This window comes from Symsagittifera roscoffensis, chromosome 1 (assembly GCF_963678635.1).
Source record: "Symsagittifera roscoffensis chromosome 1, txSymRosc1.1, whole genome shotgun sequence".
Classification (NCBI taxonomy): domain Eukaryota; kingdom Metazoa; phylum Xenacoelomorpha; order Acoela; family Convolutidae; genus Symsagittifera; species Symsagittifera roscoffensis.
Genome location: NC_087062.1, coordinates 95,945,228 through 95,968,031, shown reverse-complemented (window position 1 = coordinate 95,968,031; position 22,804 = coordinate 95,945,228). Strand labels below are relative to the sequence as shown.

General features: G+C 33.4%; 1 protein-coding gene across 1 annotated transcript in view; it reads left to right on the top strand.

The window, feature by feature from the left end:
* LOC134857274 (uncharacterized) overlaps window positions 1-21,351 on the top strand; it is a 33,522-nt gene extending 12,171 nt beyond the window's left edge. Inside the window, exons 3-5 of the mRNA XM_063873656.1 lie at window positions 16,002-16,256; window positions 17,100-17,301; window positions 21,094-21,351. Coding sequence (XP_063729726.1) covers window positions 16,115-16,256; window positions 17,100-17,301; window positions 21,094-21,292 — 543 coding nt within the window. The 5' untranslated portion in view covers window positions 16,002-16,114 and the 3' untranslated portion in view covers window positions 21,293-21,351. The remainder of the gene's footprint in view (window positions 1-16,001; window positions 16,257-17,099; window positions 17,302-21,093) is intronic.
* The last annotated feature ends 1,453 nt before the right edge of the window (window positions 21,352-22,804 follow it).

Here is a 22,804-nt window from a genome sequence, read left to right as displayed (position 1 = left end):
GAGGGTGTTAGGGTGTATTAACTGTTGTTGTAAGGTAATGAAATTATCGAGTTCCTGGGAATTTTGTGGGGTATCTGGAGAATTATTATATGATCGGTCAGAATGAAGTGGAGAGTAGGTTGGGGTGTCATGCGAAGCATAAGAAGGAGTGGAAATTGATGGGAGTGAATTATTTGAAGGGATTGGTTGAAAAGGGGGTTTTGAAAAAACTGAGGAATTGGTCTGAAAATTATTTGAAGGAGATGGTTCGGAGTCTGCAAATTCGTCAGGGGTTTCAACATTAGGGTTATTTAGTTGTGAGATAGAGTATAAAACTGAAATATCTGAGTTAGTATCAGAATTCGTGCTTGATGATAGATTAATAATCGGAAAATCGGGTGGTGGGAAAGCAAAAAGTGGGATTATTGGGATTGGAGTTTGGAGGTTGACTGGGTCGGAATTTGAGCGGTGTAGGGATCCAAGTTGTCGGCTCATCGTGGGCTAAAAAAATGATTATTTTGAGACTGAAAAGTGGTGGTATGGGGTTGTTTGATAATTTGTTCGTATGAATTATCATTTTGTGAATGATGTGTCATTATATGTTGGATGAGACTTTGTGATATATTTGGTGTAGAATTTGGGTTATTTGTAATTGCTAGGTTTCGAAAATTACGTGGGACTAATGATAATGGATGGTTTTGTGGTAGGGGTGGCAACTGTGGTGCGGTGGGTGTTACTTCTATATTATTATTTTCTTCGTCGTAAGTGTTCTGTCTTGTCGCTATTTTCGTGTTATATTCTTTTATTTGTGCGTCAAAAAGTATCTTGTTTATTGATGATGAAAAAATTCAAAAAAATCCTGCAAACAATATGCGTGCTACACTTGCTTGTCTGTTTACTTGTGTGTGTATAGCGCATGTGTTATAGATTCCTTTTAAGAGTGAGAAAAGAAATCCTATAAAGTTAAACATTGCGTATAAGATAGTTAATTTTTCTAAGATGTAATAGGGCCATCCTAGAAAAGCTAGAATTTCGTTCTTTACGTTCTTTAGGGTGACAAAACTAAAAATATTTATAGGTGAAATATCTTGTGGTCTGTATTTTTCGCCGTTTAGATATATATCATCTTTAATGTCTTTAAAATATCCGCTCTAATCTTGTGTTTAAATATCTGCAAATCCTGCGGTTTCAGCAAGTTTTCTTAAATTTTGATCAATTGATTGTCTTTGTATAGTGTCCATTTGTGTTAATAATTCTTGGAATTGTTGTGTTCTAAAGTAATGTTGGATATCTGACTTAGAATATATTCCAATTGATTGTAAATCAATATTTGGGTTACGAGCAATAGCTCTGATGCTTTCGGGTGAAAATTTTTTGAGTGGTTGCCTTAACGTAGGGTATGGAGTGAGGAGATAATATTTATCTTTGTCAGGATTCAACTGTACTACATTGTGGCTATTTTCTGATCCACATGGGACTGCGGTATCCCAGAGATAGGTTCGTCTTGAGAGTGTGTCAACAAAATGTACTTTATTTTTTATCGAATATAGGGATTCTTTTAAAACAACGTTTATCTTCAAAAACATATAGTGGTGATACTTTTTTGGTACAAGTAAATAACCATAAAATATTTCCTTCATAGTCTAAAAAATTTGATCTATTTCCTGACAATAAGTATCCTGCGTAGGGTATTCTTAATACTGCTAGTAGGAGTGATTGTAGGATTTGTGTCCTTTCTAATTCACATAATTGGTGAAGTGTTTCTTATTCGGAGAGTGACATTTCTTAAAAAAAATTGGACTAATTGTGCAGTCTAACTTCATATCTAAGTGAATATCATAATGGATATTACCAAAGTAGGTGTTATTCATTAGTGATAGTTCTTGTAAACGTGTACTTCTACTGTCATGTGGCTTTAAATTTCCACCAGGTTGACCTGTGCTTTTTTGAAAGTTAACTGGTATGTATGATGTTCCATCATTTAGAGGGTGACTTGTGGCATAAGGGCCAAAGTTTATTTTTCCAGTGGTCATGTCGAAACCTTTTTCGTAATCGACAAGTATTTCTGAATATTGTGTTTTATAAAGTGGGTTTCTGTATTTGCATGCAATTTCTGTTTCTTGATATATTTGGAAACGTGTTAATTTATTTTCTATATTATGAATGTTTCTAAAATCATTACTTTGTTTTCGAGATGGATTTACTTGTTCGTACGGGATTGATACGATAAAATATTTTTCGTGAAATTTTATCATTCGAGCGTGTATTTTCGCTACTTGAAATGTTGTGCATGTATCTACGGGAAACCAAACAATTGTTGCTTCTGTCCATGTTGTAGGGTCACAATAACCTTGATCATTTTTGCAGGGTAATCTAATTCCTTGGTATATCATTGTGTTGTCTGATAAATCTCGTGTGAGTTGTATTTTTTCGAGTTGTATTTTCCAATCGAAAAACATTATTTCTTGATATCCCTTATTTTTTGTGTCCGCTTTGCAGTTTGAGGGGTCATTTATTCCAATGTTTGATATCCAGTGTTCATCGTGTATGTCGTAAGTTAATCTTCCGTGTGTGCCGTTGTATGGGTATTTTTTGTCTAGTCTTATATGTCCTTGATATCTTTCAAGTTCTGCTTGATGTACAGAATCAGCAAAGACTTGAAAATTTACTATTTTTCTGTCTGTGTTTTTATTTTTTGTGATGTTTAGTCTGAGTAGTTCGTTTTTACAATCATCGGGATTGAGATGTAGAAGTCGTTCTATATTACTTTGAAAGAATGATTCGTGATCAAGTCGGATTTTATTTCTGTTTGAAACTTGTGAACAATGTACTTTCGTTTCGGAAAATGTTGCTGTGAACTTGTATCCTGTGACTGTTGTTGCTCGGGCTTTTGAGTACAATGTTGCTATTACATTTGTAGTTTCTATAGCTTGTGGTTCTGTTTCGCATTGTGATACTTGATTTATTGCATATTTGTGTAGTGTTTTTTGTTCGTTTTCTTCACAATCGTAGTGTGTTACTAATAAATCCTGGGGTCCTGTGCGAGGAGAAGGATTTGTGTTCTGGTCGGAAGATATTAGAAAAAAGATGTGTTGAAATGTTAATTTTTTTAGATTATACATGTGTATGATAATCCTGAGTATGGGTTACAAAAAGTGATGTAACCAATTGTGTTTTTGGTATATCTATCGTACTTATATATTACTTCAGTTGTTATAAATGGTGGTGGTAGCGATTGAGCTGTTATAGTTGGTGGATTTAATGGGTAAGGATGTTGAGCAATAATATTAAGTTTGATCGTGATTTCGAATTTTAATTGGAGACTATTTTGTTGGAGTATTTGAATATTATGTTCACGAATATCTTCGTGGATATCTTTTCTATATTGTAGTCTATTGAGTGCCCAACTGTGGAGTAGGTTACTATCTTGATGTTGTCAAAATAATTGTGGTGGTGCTACGAATGTATTCTAATCTAATCGTAAAGGGATATTTGTTGATGATTGTTCTCGATATCTAGCGTCGAGGTTGTTTGGGAAATTTAAAAGGAAAAGCGTCGGTGAAATCTGACTTAATGATGGTGTTGACGGTAGTGACAGTGTTTCTGGTAGTGATGATGATGTTAATGTATCTGTAGAAAGGTCTATCGGGTCGTTTACTAAGTTTGGTTCACCTTGTGTATATGAGTGCGTTGTCCAATATGGTAGTCGTTTTGAGTTGGGGGGTTAAAGGGATTTTCACGTATTTGTTCAGATGTTGGTGTCAAACCTAAGTAATCTGAGGGTATACTTGAGGTGCTACGCTGTGAAAGGAGTGGGGGAGTTTCTTGTAATGTACTATTTAGGTTTTCTGAAGTGGTTGGTGTTGGTGATTGGGGTATATCAAAATGAACTCTGGGGGTTTGAAAACTTCTGTTTCGTCGTGGATGTATAATGTGTCTATTTATTTTGATTGTGTTTTGGTTTCGACTAATATTTCTTACTCTACTTAATTCTTGTGGTAATGTTGGGCACAAGTTATATGTTGGTTCAATTAGGGGTGCCTGTCGCTTAACTGGTTCTAATGGTTCGGATAAGCGGGCGTGTCGTTCTTCAAAAGTGTATGGGTTATATGGAAAGAAATTTGTGTGGATGTTTGGGAGTTTTGGATAGTTGTAGGTAATGTCGGGTTTTCTTGGGATGATGTCGGTGAAGACTGATTTTGTGATTGTTGGTTAGCAATTTTTGAAAGTATTCTGATTGATTTTTTCTAGTGGAAAAATTTATGTTTATTGTAGTATTCTTCAAGGAAAAGAACTAAAAAGGATTGTTGCTAAAGCGAATGTGATTATTGCCTTTTTTATACATTTGCACATTGTCAATTTTATTGATGATAAATATGTTATGAAAATTACAAATAGTAAAAAATATCAGTTCTACTGAAAATTGTTCGCATCATTTAAATATACTTTGGATTATTGTACCTGTGACCTGTGAATATGGTCAATGATTTGGGAAAGTTGGAGATATATTTCAAATAGGGAGTAGAAAATTTAAAAAATGTTGCAAAAAATTATTAAAATGATTATAAAAGCTTCAAAAATATCAAATAGAAATATGAATAAAAGTTTGAGTAGTATGAAAAAATTTATGAAAATTTTGAAAATTGTATTTTTAAAGAGACTAACTGATCAAGAGAAGAGCATTTAAGAAATGATTCCTTTGCCAAATATTTTTTGTTCTTTGAGGCGAGGTTCAAGTGTGGTCGAGTTTTTTATTGTTTTTTGACAAGTGGGTTGAGTTTTGTGAAAAGTTGTTGGGGGTTAATTTTATGGTGTTCGGGAGGTCTTCTTTGCTTTATTTTTATTTGTTGGGTGATCTGGGTTTTTTTTTGAGATTTTTGCACTTTAGGCCAATTGAATATGGTCGTTTTTTACTTTAGGCTAATTTACCATTTTTGGTTGGAGGGTTTTTGAGGTCTGAGTTGGGAAAATATTGTTGATCTTTGCGTTACTAGATAGGCGAGGGTTATGATATTATTGTGGTATTTATTTTAATTGTCAAGTTTGAGCGGTTTGCTTATTTTTGACCTGGAGGTTGTAAAGTTATAGTTATAGATATGCCTGGAGTTTAATATCTTTCGTCTAATAGGTTGGAGTTAGAGATATAGAAGGTGACGGATTTATTAAAAATCCTATTGGCAGAATCAGAACTAGAATTGTTGTGTGTTTGTCAGCATATTATTTTGAAAAATGAAAGTTTAAAATAATTCAGAGGTGCAAAGATTGTTAATTTTAAAATAAAAGTTGTTTTTGAAATTCAACTTTATTTAATATTTTAGATTATGGGATGAATGTTTTGTAGTTTTTACGTGGTTGTTTTCTAGGTCGTGATGATTCTCTATGTTTTGATTTCTCTACTTGTTTTTGTGGTAGAATTTTTTCTATCATTTTCCTATTTTTTTTTTCTTTTTGGGGTATTTTTGGCGTTTTAATATTGTTTGGCGTTTAAATATTTTTTTGAGTTGTGGTTTGTTTTCAATTTTGTTTTTCATGATGAACGTTTTGTTGTTCATTTATTTCTTTTTCTATATGATTTCGAATAACTTTTAAACCTGTGGAAGAATATAATTGAGTTAATTCGCGTAGCGCTTACTCTTTTGGGTAGTAGGGCAATAGATTGTTACGATGTTGAATAATTTCCTTTTGATTCGAATCGGTAAGTTTATAAGTTACGTCAGTGGGTTTGGCTATTATCTGGTACGGTCCTTTTCGAAGGGGTTGTAATTTTTTAGAAATTCCTTTTTGTGTATTAAAGTTAGGTATTAAGACAAATGTTCCAATTTTTAAATATGTGGCTGCTGTAAAGCGTGAATTAATTTGTTCGTTAACGTTTTGCCTTTGTAACAATTTCTTTGTTACTTTTTGGTAAATTTCTTTATGTTTTTTTATCTCTAATTAAAATACATTCGGTGTGTGTGTGCCGGAGGCTAATTTAAGAATTTGTGGGTGATGAAAATGATCGTCATCATGTGTGTGTAAACGTAGGTTATAACAAATTGAGTCTTTGATTGGTTGACAATAACCTTGTGCATTTTTATGAGACTTTGCTGTTAACATAATTGGTTTACGTGGCTTTTGATTAAAAACCATTTCGTATGATGACATTCTTAAAGTTGTCGTGATTTGAGAATTATATGCTAAGGGAAATAATTTTACATCTGCTGACCATTCTGTATATTTTGTATCATTTCCATTTATAATACATCTGAGATATTCTTGTAGTGAACGGTTCATACCTTCGACTAAACCGTTTGTCCAAGGTGCATGAGATGTACGTGGTTTATGTTTGATGTTATATAAGTGGCATAATGTGATGATTTCATTATTTATAAATTCTGTACCATTGTCTGTAACTAAGATTTCGGGTAATCCAAATCTAGCTATCAAGTGTTCATAAAGTGTCGTGTAGGCATAATAAGCGTTACAATGCGGTACTGTGTTGAGCGCTACATAATGTGTAAATGCGTCGACAATTACCATAATGTAGAAGTTTCCTTCAGAGGATGGTGAAATTGGTTCTTTTGTATCGAATGAAATACGATGGTTAAAATATAAACTTTGTCCTTTAAAATATTGTTTTTGTGCTGTTTGTTTTTGATTTGGGTATGGTTTATTTAATTGACATACTATGCAATCATTGCATAATACTTTTATCCAATTTGGTGCATTTGGAAAATAAAAATTTTGTGTAAAGTTTGAGTATGTTTTCTCTGATCCGGAGTGTCCTTTAGTTTTTTGAGTATGTGAGATGTTAAAAGCTATTAATATCATACTTAAAGGAAGACAGGGAACTTTAGAATCATTTATTTGATATTCTAAAAGATCTGTATTTTCATGAATTGCTGTGTTATTAAATTTTCGGAAATATCGGAGGAGTGTTTTATTTCCTAAAATTGTGGTATCTGCTTTTACGGGCTTAGTTTTGTATTTGTGCTATGATTTTAATTGTCTAATTACTGGATCGAGATTTTGATATTGTTTTAAGAGTTCAAGTGTAATTTTATCTGTTGGAGGGAGAAAAATGTTGTCAATTTCAATTTTTGATAGGTGAATTGTATCAAGTGGGTCATGGAGGTCAAAAACTTGATTTATAGTGCATTTGTTTGTGGTCCTGATAATTGTATTATATCAGTTAAAATTTCTTTTTCAATTAAGGGAAAAAGGTCTTTTTAGGCGAGTGGTGTTTTTTTTTCGTTTTGTTGAGTGTTGTTTTTTATCCATTGTGAGTATGGAATTGGTTTGAAAGTTGATGTTCCTAGTAAATCAACTTCGTAATGATTATTCTGGCAATCTAAGTAAAGTGGAAAATGTTGTAGGTTATTTATCTGTGATTGATCAATGTCAGTTTTTACTGCATATTTGTATTCTAGTCGGAGTGATGTTTCATCTTTTGCGAGATAAAATTTAATATTTTTTGGTATTTGAACTGTAGTTTTTCGTGTAAGTAATTCAGGTGGCGTATTTCGACTTAATGTATCTGGTAACGCAAGATTTTTTCCTGCTGTCCAAACTATTTGTAAGTTTGGAAATTTCATTAGAATTAGTTGAAATCTATAAACTCTATGATTAGGATTGGATTTTTGTGTAAAGAGAAAAATAATTGGTTTATGATCTGTGAACAGAACTGTTGGGTGTTTTGATCCAAGTATCAGAAATTTATATTCTGTAAGTGTATAGATTATAGCTGTACATTCTCTCATTAGAGTTGAGAGTCGTAGCTCTGCTTGAGAGATTAATTGTGAATTTGCTGATATAAGGTTCATTTTGTTTGCACCACTATGTGATTGTAGCAATGCTGCGCCGATGCCAAAAATTGAAGCATCGCACATTGCATAGAATGGTTGATTTGGATCTGGAATTGTATTTGAGATTTGTTCAGTTAAAAATTTTTTAATTTCTTTAAATCGTGTTTGATGTTCAGTGGATCATTCAAAGTTATTTAGTTGTCTGAGGATATTATAGAAGAGTCTTAAGTATAATTGCATTTTATAAACATATTTGCTTAAGAAATTTAACATTCCAAGGAATTTTTGGATTTTCTTTTTGTTTGTTGGTGGCTGAAGTTTTTGAATAGCATCAATGCGTGATTTTAATGGAGTGATAGTTTTTCGTTCTACATTATGTCCTAAAATTTTAACTCGTGTTAGAAAGAAGTGTGATTTATCGGGAGCGGTCTTCAAATTTTTGTTCTGAAGTACTTTATGATATTGTTCTAAAACTGTAAACATTTCTTCTATAGTTTGTGATTGCATAAAAACATCTTCTAAATAGGTTATTGCGTTTTTCTTGAGTAGTAGTGGTCTAAAAATTTTACTCATAAAAGCTGAAAAAGCTGCTGGTCCTATGGAAATTCCATAGAATAAGCGATTAAACTCATATTGTTGATTTCCAACGGCAAATTGGGTTAAACGTCGAGATTGTTCATCTAGTGGCATTTGGTTGTATGCACTATTCATATCTGCGGTTGTAAAGTATTTTCGATTTATCTTTGTTAAGATAACTTGTATTGGTTCAATAGGCCAATTGCTTTTTGATTCGTCAATTAGTGAATTGAGATATCTAGCGTCTAAAACTATTTTTAATAATTCACCTTTTGCTAGAATGATAACAGGGTTGATAAAAGTGTTAACTTTTGGTTGTTCTTCTTTTTTTACTGGTGAGATAACTTTGTATTGTTCTAAAATATCAAGTAATCTATTTACTTTGTCGTGTAAATGAATTGGTATTTTACTGGCTCTTTGTTGTTTGAAAACTTCGTCAGGTTTTAACGGGAGATGTAGTGATGAACTGATTTTTCCAACGTCAAATATTGATGTTGCGTAGACTGTTGAATATTTTAATAGTTGCTTTGTTAATTTATCAAATTCGGTTTGTGTAATTTGTGAATAATCAAAATTAAACATTGTTAGGAATTTTTGTTGGTCATTTGTGTAATTTGTTATATTGAATGTTGGTTTAAAACATGGTGTTTTTGTAAAGTAATCTGTGTTTCTTTTTTCATTACTTGTTATATTATTTATAGATAATTTTTCGTCAAGAATTGTGGATTGACAAATATCTAATAATTGGAGTATATTATTAACGCGGTGGGCTACTTCATTTATGGGTGAAATTGTAGCATTTGTTTCACAATATCCTAAAAGTCCTAAGGGTAATGTTACTTGATATGGTGTATTGTTATACACGTGTAACGAAATGATGTCGGAATTCGTGTTTTTCAAACATTTGAATGATAAGATCGTGATTTTGAAAAATTTGTGAATAGGTTTAAATTCGAAATCTGACATAAAAAGTTGTTGTTTACTTTGACTTTTATCATACTGGTGAACTTGTTTTATTGAGAAATTATAAATTTTTCCTGATAGTGGTTTCAGGTGTAACCGTTGTTGATTGTAAATTGGGTAAAGTTTTGAGAAGAATGGTGGTTCTTTGTTTAATCTCTGGAAGAATGTTAGGGCTGTATTTTTTGTTTTTGTGTAGTTATCTTTGATTAGTATTTTACTATTTAAGATGTTGATTGTTGGTATATATTTAGATATAAATGGTATGCCAATGGTATTGTGCTTAATATCAGTAATATGAAATATTTGATTAAACGGTTTGTTTAAAATTTTATTTTGTTGAAAGAATGGGTAATTTTCACTATAATCCTGTGTAGGTTGTGGATTATCTGGAAAATTTACTGAATTGGTCGATGTTTTCGGGAGATTCCAATAATGGGAACATACGTGATTTAAATTTTGTTTGTTTTTCGGGGAGGTTGGTTTGTTCTTGGTTTGTGAGTTTAATTATAATTGTGTTCTGCAAAGGTGTTTGCTGTGAATGGTTTTCGTGTTTTTGACGGTATTGTCATTGGTCGATACGTTTGATAATCCATATGTGAAAATTTTGGAGCAACCGAAGGCTTAACGGTCGATTGTAATGTTACCAGTGTTTGTAGCGTATTTGTATATTTGGTGTTGTCAAACTAGGGTGTATTGGTGAAATGCTTTGTTGTGTAGTTGTTGTTGTTTGGACGATTTCTTCATTTATGAAGTTTGATGGTGTTTGAATATTTTGTTGTGTAAGATTTCTAGTTCCATTAAGGTTTTCATTATGTATGACGGTCGAATTTAAACTGTTATTTCGCGTATCAGGTAGAAATGTATTATAATTCAATGGTGTTGCATCAATGGTTAATGGTATTACTTTTACATAATCTCTGTGATAAGATATTGTACTTATTGCTTGGCTTGAGATAGCTTGTGGGATATTTAGAAATGCATGATGAGACCATTCGGGGTCCCAAACGTAGTGTGATTGTTCTGAAAGGGCGGTGTCGTCATTTGTATTTTGAGGTCTGAAATTTTTCTTGCTTGTGAAATTAAGTCTAAATTATGTGTGAAATAATCTATTATAAACCATGCTAAAATTTTTTGTAAGTCATGTTTAGTGTGTTGTGAAACATCATCTTTAGTGAATTTTTCTTTAATTATATGTAGAAATGTTGAAAATAATGCGATTTCATTTCGTACTTTTGTATGTCTGGATGTTTCAGTTGATGATATACTTTGAAATTCTGTTTTCTCTAATATAGATATATAAGTATATATTATTGCAAAAACTTCGTTAGTGAATATGGAGTTTGCTCTTTGTGAATTATGATATTGTATGCTTTTGATATATTCTAGGAATACTTTTGAAAATTCTAATTCAATTACGCCTGTTTGAATTACATATTTGCGATGAGCTGTATTTGTTTTGCTCAATTCTATGGTGTATATTACATATTGTTGTGTTAGATTGCATATGTCTTTCAAATAATGTTCAATAATTTGTCTTTTGATTTTTACATCTGGGAATTCTGCTTTGCTTGGACTGATTCCTGGTTCAAACAAATTTAAGAGAAGGTTCTTGGAAAGATCGTATTGTCCTCTATCATGGGGTGAATCTATAAGAAAGGGATAAACTGCTTCGTCATCTGGACTATCGTCACTTTGAGTGTGGCTCATTTTTTTGTTTGATGACTGTTAATATATAGCTGTCGATGTGTCTAATTGGTTGATTCCAATCATACAGGTGTACTGTTTTGTGTTTTTATTGCTTTTTTATTCTTCTTTTTCCTCTTTTTGATGAATTTGAAGTTGTTTCTGAGTCGGAAAAATATAATTGAACATGGATGGGACAATTTTTATTTATTGATTCTTTTAATTTGTATAGTTCGTCTAAACTGCTAGCTTCTGATTCAGAAAATGCGTTTCTATTTTTTTGAAAATCTTTTTCGTGTGATTTGTCTTTGTTTGTTTATAATTTTCCTTTTTATTGTTTGTCGTTTTGTTTTAATGTATCCAACTGTTTGTGTTTGAGGTGTGATTACAAGATCGCATTTTTTGTTATCAATTTTACAGTTGTGTAAAACGATTGTTTGTTTATTTCCCAAGTTTTTGAATGACATAAGGGTTAGGATGAGGGTTGCAAGAAGTTGTTAATTATTTCTATTTCCTTAGACTGTTAGTCCTTACGATTTTTCGGTTAGCTTAGCCTAGGCCTTTTTGTTCAGGGTTGGAGAGAAAAGTATATCGATTCCGAAGAATGATTTTTTACTTTCTCGTGGCTAGTCTAAGCTAAGGTGTTAACTTACTTAATCTTACTTAGAGGTAGTGGTTGTGTTCAAGGGTTGGAGAATAGTAAATCGATCCACAAGGTTCAGGTATAATTAGAACGCAAGTAGTTCGTTAGATACTATTTTAAACTTACTAAGTCTAAGATCTATCCTGGGTCTGGTAAGAGAAGGGTTCAAGTGAAGAATGAATAACCGAAGTTCTTCTCTGTTTATCTTAATTTGAATGGTTAGTTTTATTGAAAAATTTCTATTAGTCTTGGGTCTTTTGGAAAGGTTGGATAGTGAATCGACGTTTGAGGTCGTTAGACACTTGCTAAGTGGGTGGGGGAGAACAAAATTGTTCTTTTTGATACAAGGATAGGCCTTAATGATCAGGTTTTAAATTTAGTGAAATGGAAAATGAATTAAGATCCAAGGATAAGCCTTGATGATCTGATTTTTAAAATTAAGTGAATTCAAGTTTAAAATGGTTTAAATTTATTTAAGAAAAAGATTTAGTTCTTTAATGATATTAGTGAGCTTATGATTGCTGTTATGTTTAGGTGATGAAGCTGGGACAACAGATGATTTATGATTACTAACAATTTATTGTCATGCTACTAATTTTTCTTTTCATTTTCAAAAAATATTTTTCAAATATGTTTTATATAAGACTGCAGAAATTAAGAAAACGATCTTAGATCTTTTTATCAATCGTTATTGTACATTAATAGTTTTGTTTAGCGCCTGAATTGATCATGAAGATTGACTTCAAAATTTTATGTTTGCAAATGAAAATCTAAATTAATTGCTAATAAGATTCTGAATACAAAAGTTTGTGTTGGCTTTTGCCGTACAATCATAAAACTAAATCGTAAGTTTCTACTTTGTCGTATGTCGTCTCTTGTTCGAGGTCTTCTTCCAATTCCGGGTAGTTCTATTATTGTTCAGAATATCGGCTCTGATCTATTGAGTCGTAGAGACATTTCAATTAAATTATTATCGTGTAACATTTTTGAAAATGTTTTGTCTAATTTCTAATCTATATATTTGGTTAGTTCTAAACTATTGAGGTCTTATTCGAGACTTATGGTCGCACCAGATGAGTTAGGACCGATGTGGTCAACTCATAGAGTAATTTCGGATAGGGTACACCGTCTGCTCGTCACGCTATCTTATTTTCGGCCGGATAGATTCGTGCAACTTCTTAGTCTAATACCGATCCTAATCTTACTCTTATACTTACTAGTCTCAGGGTGTTTAACTAGTCTCTGCTAGGCTCAATAGATCTAAGGTATACTGGTTTATTGCCGCTGCTGAAGTTCTCTTGGAGAGGCAACTAATTTCTAAGTAAAATTCAAATCTCTCTGGTGCTGAAATTACAAGTAATTTCAGCACTTACAAATAAGTGGGTTGTTAGTTAGATGGGTTATGATTGGTTAATATTAAATATTTTACAGTGGTAAAGTATCCAATTTATCCAATTATAAAATGTAGATCAGATCAGGTTCCACTATTTTTATTGCCGGCCCGGGTCTCCAGTTTTTGTTTCCCATATCAACGGTTCTTTGCAATACACGGCAGATTTATTGATAAATACCAGACAGCAGAAACTGCTCTGCGTTTTAAAAAATCGGATCTATATAGCTAAATTATGCTTTTTCATGGACATTCTTCAAAATTTTGCGCGAAACTTGCAAAAACAGAGGAAAGATAATGGAAAACTAACAAAAAAATATTGATGATGGCTGCTTCGTTTTAATTTCAACTTTCGCTTGAAAATTTTTGCTTTAAAATTAGCTTTTGTTTTTTTTTATTGTGCGCTGTGGCTTCAAAGTTTAGCCCAAGCCCAAAGCCCAAGCTAGGATTTTAATAGACTTTTTGTTTTCGTAGGACAATTGAAAATGTATAGTTTTTTTTAGAGTTGATCAATAAATTCTTTTGAAGCTTTTTAGATTGTTGCGCATGAAAATCAGAGGGTTGAATATTTTTCCACAGTTAGCAGCAGTTTCCACTTTCACCGCTGATAGTTACGCTCAATAGCTTCAAAGTTTTGTTAGGTGAAGCTGTTTTTCGTTTCTAACTTTTCATTTTTTCCTGATATAAGTATAATGATACAAATGTTGATACTATGGTAGCCGTGATTACAGGTTTGATGCAAGTTTGATTTAAAAAAAGGGGGCTTGTTTATTTTGCGTAGAGCCTTGCGCAGTCGATTTTTAAGTTCGTAGAATCGATTCCAACTCTATTCAACAGAAACAATGTGGTCAATATTTTCCATTTTTTGCCGTTTAAGATGCAATCAAATATTTGAACGTGTACTTTTGCTCGTTTTGTTTCTTGTGTATGTTTTCTTTCTCTCTCCGTTTAATGAAACTGTTTTAGTTTTATCTAATGTCAAGGTCAATTTGCATAAAGCAAACCATTTGTTGTCTTTTGCCACTGGTTTTTTACTAACATTACCCTTTTGTTTTTTTACTAACATTGCACTTGTTTTTCAAATAACTGTGATTTTTCAGTGGAAGGGTCTAGTTAGTGTGACACAAAGGTAGGCGTTTCCGAGCTTCCCTTTTTTCTAAATTTGCCACTTGTCTCAATTGCTTCATGTTTACGATCTGATAAGTATGAAACAAAAAAACATTAGAAAAAACATAAAATAACATATATTATTAAGGCTCGAGTCATGAGCCTGAGTGACGTATAAACTCAATATACGCTGGCAACTGATTTTCGAATATTATCTTAACTCAACAAGGATAGCCGGTTACTGTGCAAGTAGCACAGAATGTACCGACCATACTCATTAAAAACTACAAAAAAAAATTTTCTTCAAATTAGTGTAGTGTTTTCTGCGTGGTGTGATAAAAAGATCTGACGTGAAACTATATTTTAGAAATATTTGACAGTCATAAGAAAATAGGCAATTTGTCTAAATTTTCGAAAGGCAATGGCTAAAAAAAATCAAAGAATATATCAAAAAAAAATTTTTTTTTAATTTTTCGCAGAAAACCTTTGATTTATTTAAAAAGTTTTTGTTCCCAAAATGGCGCTAATTTTTCCAAAAGCTAATTTTGATTTTTTAAAATGATATCTTCAGAACTTTAATTAGGCAAAAATAAGCTGTTGTTAACCTGCTCCCTCGCTTTTTTCGCTTGAAATTGAAGAAAAAATCAAAACTGTACTTCGAAACCATTTCTTCGCGATATTGAGAAAACTTTTTGAAAATTTTGCAGTGTCGTTTGAAGCGCGACTGAAAAGGCTGCCACATTTGATATATCACTAAATTCTCTCAGATGATTGTTTCTGGTATCTGATTTTGCATGGAAGACAAAAAAGGAGAAAAAAACACCCGAATACAAAGTTCCTCCGCACTTTTCAAATTTTCGGAACAATACAAAACTAGGATCAGCCAAGTATTAACCCACAGATAGCCTGTACGTGAACTGCAGACTATTCAATCAAACTCTGAAATTTAACAATTTCAATTAATAAAGATAAACGATAACTAGGCACCCATGCAGCAGGACGGTACCACAAAAAAAACAGAAAGCAAAAGTTAAATTTTCTAAAGAAAATATGGAATAATCCAAATTATTATGGGAGATTTTTTCTGGGATCTAACAGCTTGTTATCAACTCATCTGACATTATAGCTCGTGTCAGAACCGAAAGAAAAGGGCTTCCTAATGAAAACATTTTTTCTTTTTATTGGGCATTTTTGCTTGATAAAGATTCTGCGAGATGTGCACTTTCTGAGCAGTTTCTGAACGATTCAGAAACTTCTCATGAAAACAACATTTTAGAAATTTTTATCAAAAGTTAGCCTAGGTGACCATAAATATTGTCAAAAATTTCCTTAATATTGCAATCAGGGGCTGATTTAGTGATTTAGGGTGGGGGGGGTGATGGGGGCGCGGGTGTGGCGGACGCCCCCTTCCCATCAGGAAATTGACCCTATCACCAACCAAAGGGTCCCCCTTCGGCTTTTATGAAATCAATTCTCGGCCGAACAACGCTAAATTTTTTCTAAAGGCTCCTTTGGCGCTTATATATACTAATTTGAAGGAGAGCGCGCGCCATCTAAATGTATTTTTTTTGGTCAAAATTTTCCAAAAATTGTCCAAAAACAGCTTTTTTGACCTGTTTTTTTCTTCAAAAATTAGCTTGCGGCGTTCAATTTTAGTCAAAAAAATAGGGTATTTATACTTTGTGGGAGTGCTCAAAAAATCATTTTGCTCGACGGTCAAAAAAAAGTCGACAATTAAAAAAGGTCGACAAATTTTCGAAAAACTTTTGAAAATGCGCCCCCCCCTCTAGAAAATTCTAGATCCACCCCTGAGTGTCATGCTAACTCTTAGATGCAGTGTTTGAAATCGTGAAAAACAATAGACTACATGTTTTAGGTCATAACACAGCGAGTAATATAACACTAGTCGGAGAGTATCTAAGCCCGCTGAGGAATAAAATTCTGTCTGATGGATACATTTGGAACTTCACTTCTATCAAACCCCTCAATATGTTTTTCGACTTGAAAACAGACGGACCTCCTACTTACAAATCGCTCTACAATGAAATATTTGCCAACTATTCGGATCTTTTCAGTTCATGGGATGACAACAGAGGTTATAAACAGTCATTCCTGCATTGCATAATCACAGGTATAGTTACTGAACCTTAGTTTCAAATCTCATTCAAAACAAGGATAGCCGGTTGCTGTGTATTTAACACAGAATGTTTTGATCACCATAATTTAATTTAAAAAATTCAAAACCAATAAAAAAATTTGACTGATGGAAAAAAAATTTAATTCAATTTCGAAATACATAGTAGCGACAACTTCTATCATCTAACCATAGCCAACGGACCGACAGTTGGCAAAGAGTGAATCAACGCGAGAAAAAGAAAAAAATTATTAAGTTTTTTATTAGATGGTCCTAAAGCTCATTGAATTTCTAGAAAAAATATGATTGTCCCTTTTTTGATAAAATAAACCCAATTTGAGAAAACTGGATATTTAGGTGAATTTGTGCTTTGCTGAGAAATCCGATAATTAAGTTCAATCAATTGTCGAAACTAGAAGTCGATCAGGTTTTTCGTGACCTTTACACTTTACTTTTCGATAGTGGAGTTTGCCGTCCCTTAATAAAGAAGGGACTCCTGTAATGCCCTCTTTTAATGAAGAAATGAACTGAATTTGAAAAGAAATCGAAAGTCGCACCACGAAAAAGTAAATATGAGCCTGAACAAAGTTTGAGATTTTTCCTGAAAAAAAAAACAAACACAAAAAAAGATCACGACCTATATAAGAGTCTGAACTTCCTTCATCGACTCTCAAAAAAGTGAGACTATTTTAAAGCCGTTTTCCAATTAGGCAGATGAGTGGCGAACCTTTTTTTACCGTCCCAGTGTGTTATAGTTGAAGGATTACTTAGTCAGAACACGAAAGATGAAATGTGAATTGTTTTGAAGGTAGTTCAAACAAAGTTCAAATAATTTGACAGGCAACAGGCCACTCCTGGAAATGGAACTTGAAGGGCCCCCTCATTTCTGTTCACTCGACAATCACATCATCTCCACAATCGGAACATTCGATGAAACATTCTCACCAGTAACTTCATTCAATTTCAAGGTCATCTTCGGAGACGTGCAAGTTCTGGATTATTGTCAACTGGAGTTTCTGCAAACACTCATCTCGAACTCAAGGTAACATCCTACTGATAACTAAGAAATGATTTTTATATATAGGTAATGCCAAATTATTGGCAATATCTTTTCGGCCAACGAATCTGCAACGAAGTTGATTAAGCTAAAACTGCTGATTTTTCCGTCAAATTTCTGTTTTTTAATGATTTCCACACAATGATGACGTCTTACATATTACGTGAACATTTTTAGAATCCTCCCTTTTTGCAATTGTTCACAGTAAGACGGAGCTGTAGTTCTCGAGTGCTATTTTTTTCCGTAGATAATAAAGAGTCTCATATGCCACGCCGTAGAAAGCCTACTGATAACTACTATATTTTGTTTGTTGAAGTTCATTATTACCATATTATGTTGAAGTTCATCAAGTCATGAAGCGGTATCCAATAAAAAAAATCTGAACATTTTTCCAAGTATCGAGAAAAACAAGCGGTCCAAGATTTCTGTTTTTCTAACTATAATGTAACCGGAAAACAATTCGATTTGATGAATTTGAGATCAATTTGAGACATTAAGTGAATAGAGTATGATAATTAAATAGAGCAAAAAAAAACTTTCTCCGCGTTTTGTAACCGTGTTTTAGTCATGAAGCTTGGTTTATTTGGTTCCGCACCCTAATCGACTCTCAGAAATTTTTTGCTTTTTTCTACTATTCGAACCACGTGAAAGTATTTGGAAAGAGCTATGACATAGGGTCAGTTTTTGTGCCATTTTGACTGCCTCAAAAAAACTCGTATGGGGTGGTATCATATGAAAGCCCCATTGGCCGTGAGAAGTAGATGTTGGAGGTTAATTGGGGGGGGGGGGGGCATGGGAGAACCCACGTATTGAGATACATTAGAGATACAATGTATTATACCCAATGTTAATACATAGCATGGAAGTCTGGAAATCTATAACGGATCTTAATACATGCTGTCTCCCATGCCTCCCACACTTAACCTCCAACATCTACTACTGTCGTGATAGGGACTCTAAAAAGTTCAAAAGAGACGTCTGTGCCAAGAAAAAAGGCTCTGCCTTTTTTTCTTCGTTTTCAGACTATGAATCCCAAGTTAACTTCTACTAGAATTTTAACGATATCTTAACTCTATTTACCGCTCCTTCTAGAGAATTTTACCCATTTCAACCGCCTTTACTAGAAAAAAAAACACAAAACATTTAGACGACAAAAACTACACAAATAAACTTTTAAAACTTTTATGCATGTTTTTATCTATTAAACAACACTAATGACGATATTGTCTATTCAACATAAATGACATCATTTCAAAAACGTACGAGTAAATAAATTACGTCATAATGATAGCACATGCAAATTGCTCATGAACATAATTCAGTGGGGCGGTTTTTTGGTTCAACTCGCGGCAAGAGTTTTGGCCGTAAGCTTTCATTTTTATGATTTTTTTGACATCGACTGGCCTTAAAATCTAAACGAAAGCAAGTATAGCCGGTTCCTGTGCACGTAGCATGGAATTTTACCAACATTCTCAGTTAAATGTTTTTTTTTTCATTTTTCTTCAAGTTCTTCAAGTGTCTTTTCTGTACATCGTGTGATGATGCAATTAAACTAACGCGTAGCAACTTGGTGAATAAAGCATAAACGTCTCTAGGAGATAGAAAAATTCAAACTAACCGGTTGTTCTCGATACTAAAAAATTTTTTCATTACGAGGCCAAACTGTGCACTGGATGGGAGCACCATTTTGTGTCTGTATGTTCCTGGATTCCAGAGACAAGTCTTAAAATATGTTCCAAAATGTAAGTGGATTCCACAAACAAAATTTCGGTGGATTCCGCATACATATACCTGTAACGTAAATTTTGTCGGCACATTTGTTTTATTGCGGATTACGCAACAAGCAAATATAGCTAGTTGTTCTGGATTCCGCAACTGTTAGTGGATTCCGCAAACTGTAAATGGATTCCGATTTTTGTTCAATACTGAACTTTCATATGAACAATTAAAAGCTGAGCTGGAATTCTTATCTCTAGCAAAGCGGAATTTAAAAGCAAAAACTTCACGACAAGTCTTAAAACATTGGTTACCTAACTCAGTGGATGCCATCTTTTAGTATTTTGGAAAAACAACTTCGAACAAATTCAATATTTGGAGTCATTGAGTTGAGAAAGTATGGAACACACAGCATATTGACAAATTAGGTCAGTAATTGGGATTGCGTCAATCCCAAATACTGATTTTGGAACCATAACGCCGAATAAATGCAGTAATTGTAGTCATTGGGTTGAGAGTGTATGGAAACACAACACACAGCATAGTGCCTAATTAGGTCAGTATTTGGGATTCCATCGATCCCAAATACTGGTCAGTAATTGGGATTGATGAAATCCCAAAAACTGGAATAATGTGAATAAATATTGAATAAATCCATTATTTGGAGTCATTGGGTTGAGAGTGATTAGAAACCCAACGCATAGCAAATCGTCGAATAAGATCAGTATTTGGGATTCCATCGATCCCAAATACTGGTCAGTATTTGGGGTTGATGGAATCCCAAAAACTGGAATAATGCGGAATAAAAATGGAATATATCCATGATTTGGAGTCATTAGGTTGAGAGTGATTAGAAACCCAACGCATAGCAAATCGTCGAATTAGTTCAGTATTTGGGATTTCATCGATTCCAAATAATGGTCAGTAATTGGGATTCCATTAACCCCAAACACTGATCTATTAGTAACTTTCTATTCTAGTAAATTTCTATTCTAGTGAAATCAAATCATTTATTTAAAAGATATAATTGTAAAGGCTACTACACATATAAATATATGTAAAGGGAATCCGCAAACAAAATGCGGATTCCACTTACAATTTGCGGATTCCACCTACAATTTGCGGATTCCATTTACAATTGCGGATTCCGCAACAGCTCAATTTAACGATACAAATGTTTTATCATTTGTTGGTGGATTCCACAAACTGTTCTAGAATCCACAAGTACAGTTGCGGATTCTACAAGCTCGCCTATTTTTTGAGCGATTTTGAGCGGTACAATGATTTAGGTATTTGTTTGTGGAATCCAAAACAGCATAGAAGATCAAAGAAAAGTAGCAATGTTGCAGATTCCGCGACAAATCTGATTTTGGCCTGTTGCGGATTCCGCTTACAATGAAGAAAATGCACAGTTTGGCCTCGTAATGTTTGCCAATTTTAAAGTTTCTTTCGAATCAGGACTAAAAGGGCGATGACTATTTGTAGCACCTGACTTTGCGTGGAAAACTTTTTAAAAATTTGAAAAAAAAATTGCTGAAAAAAAATTGAAAAGAAAAAAGAAAAAAACTGAAACACACCCGAAATACCACCCAATTTTTAATGGTCGGAACAACAAAACTTAAGTAACCGACGAGCTGTTTTTTCCTTCATTTTGTACGAATTTGTCATAAAACAATGCGGTCCAAGTAACCCAGAATGCTCCGACCACGGTAGTTTTATTAGAAAACAATTAAGAAGCAAACAAAATTGATGTTTTTCAATTTTCTCAGGTGGTTTTTTGAAATTATTTAATTATGAATCCTCTATGTTTGAAATCTTTAAGCATATATAGAATATATTTTGTCTGAAGCAATGCGTAAGACAAAAAACTCAAATAAAAAGCTCAATATGATACCCCATTTCATTCCCTACGAGCACTTCTCACCTGGTAACTCCTCACCTGGTAATTTAGGCAACAACGCTCACTCTAACTTATTTTGTAATATGTTTCATATGGTTTTCATCCCAAGTTGAAAAATTAATCAATTGAAAATCAATGTTCAAATCCAATCTCTACTTTAGAAAAAATCGGAAGAGACTTCGCTTCTGGGGTGCCCCGGAGACTACTATTTTCTGGGATCAGCTGGTCTCCGCGGACGGTCAGAGAAATGTTATCGTTCTTAATGCTGATAACTTATCCAGCGTGCACAACTATTTGACTGCAAAAGGCTACACAAACGAGAACCAAGGATGTAACTCGACCCGCCAGTGGTGCTCCTAATAATTTCAACACTATGTTCGGTCCAGATGATGAGTTGCAGTTCGAACAAACTAGCTCATATCAAAACATAACAAAACATTTTCAAAATTTTTCAATTGACGAACAGGCAAGTACCATTTTAGGTGAATTAGTTCTATCTTAAAAGAAAATTCCTAATTGCTGAAGTTTTTTGAATGACACATTTTAAATTTTAAAAAATATCATGCGTTAGCAATGTTGCGGTATCACACCAGCAGAGATCCCAAGAGATGTGAGCGGTTTGAGCGTTTTTTTAGACGATTGCGCTCGACCTGCTCATATCTTTACAAAAAACGATCAAACCGTTCAAAACCGCTCAAATCTCAAACCCAAGCAAGAACCGCTCAAATCTTTATCCCAAAAGAACATTTATGTTCCAGGGCACAGGCAAACAGTTCTATAAAATATGAGCTCCGTACTTAACACAAAACCAACATATTTGGGCAAAAACAACCTATATGTTTTCGATCTAAAAAAATTGTGCAGTTTGATAACGTTTCTTAAAAAATCAAAATAAAAAATGCTCAAATTTTTCCAAAAAACCGCTCAAAACACTCAATCTCTCTAAGCAAGGAGTCGAGCCTGATTGTCTAAAAAAACTGACCATTCAAATCTTGTTTGAAATTGGGCAGAAATACTCGACTCGGGTAAGAACCGACCGACGTAAATTTCAGCAAATGAATTTCAATTGAACTCAAAGTTCATTTATATCTGAGTGCATTCAGAAATGCATTATTATGTATGAATGCACATCTGTAGTTATTAGAGCATTTTAATACTTTTAACCAAAAAAAAAATCATCAAGATCACCAGAACAAAAAAAAGATCACTACGTTCATTTCTCTTAAAAGACACGAACTTCATACTAAAAAATTTGCTCAAGCACTCAAAAATCATGTGTGTAATTCAATAGGACTTTTATTCGGGTAAGTTAAACGTGTAGCTTTATCGTCTAGCCTACTGTACAATAGTAGAATAAAAACGATAACATTTTGACTGGCTGTTCTCGGCACTGAAAATTGTATTCGTGGTATCACAGCACAACAGAGCCTTTTAAGACTATAGTATACTTAGCTCCTTGCAAGAAGTTTGAGGTAATTAGTCCAGCGGGAAAACCTTACCCCGACGTTCCTTCCCACTCCGTGGGTGGTCGGAACAAAATGCTCAGCTATATCATCGAACTTATGCTTTAAAAAACTTCAAATTACCTTTTTTTGCATATGGAAAGAGGTTCGAGTTCCGAAAAAGAGATATTTGCAATATGAGCCATAAAAACTAGACCAATTAGTGTTAGCAGTTTTGCTGACATTTTATCGGCGCAATAATGCCCTCTATTCGCGCTCCAAACAAGCTAAAAGATTAGCACGTCGTTCGATTTCTTCAGAGAAGGACAATCAAGCTTTGGTGAATTTTGGAACAAGGTTATCGAAAATCCCAAAATTGAGCCCCGAATGTTTGAGTTTAAAGCAAAAACAACATTATAAAATTTTTATT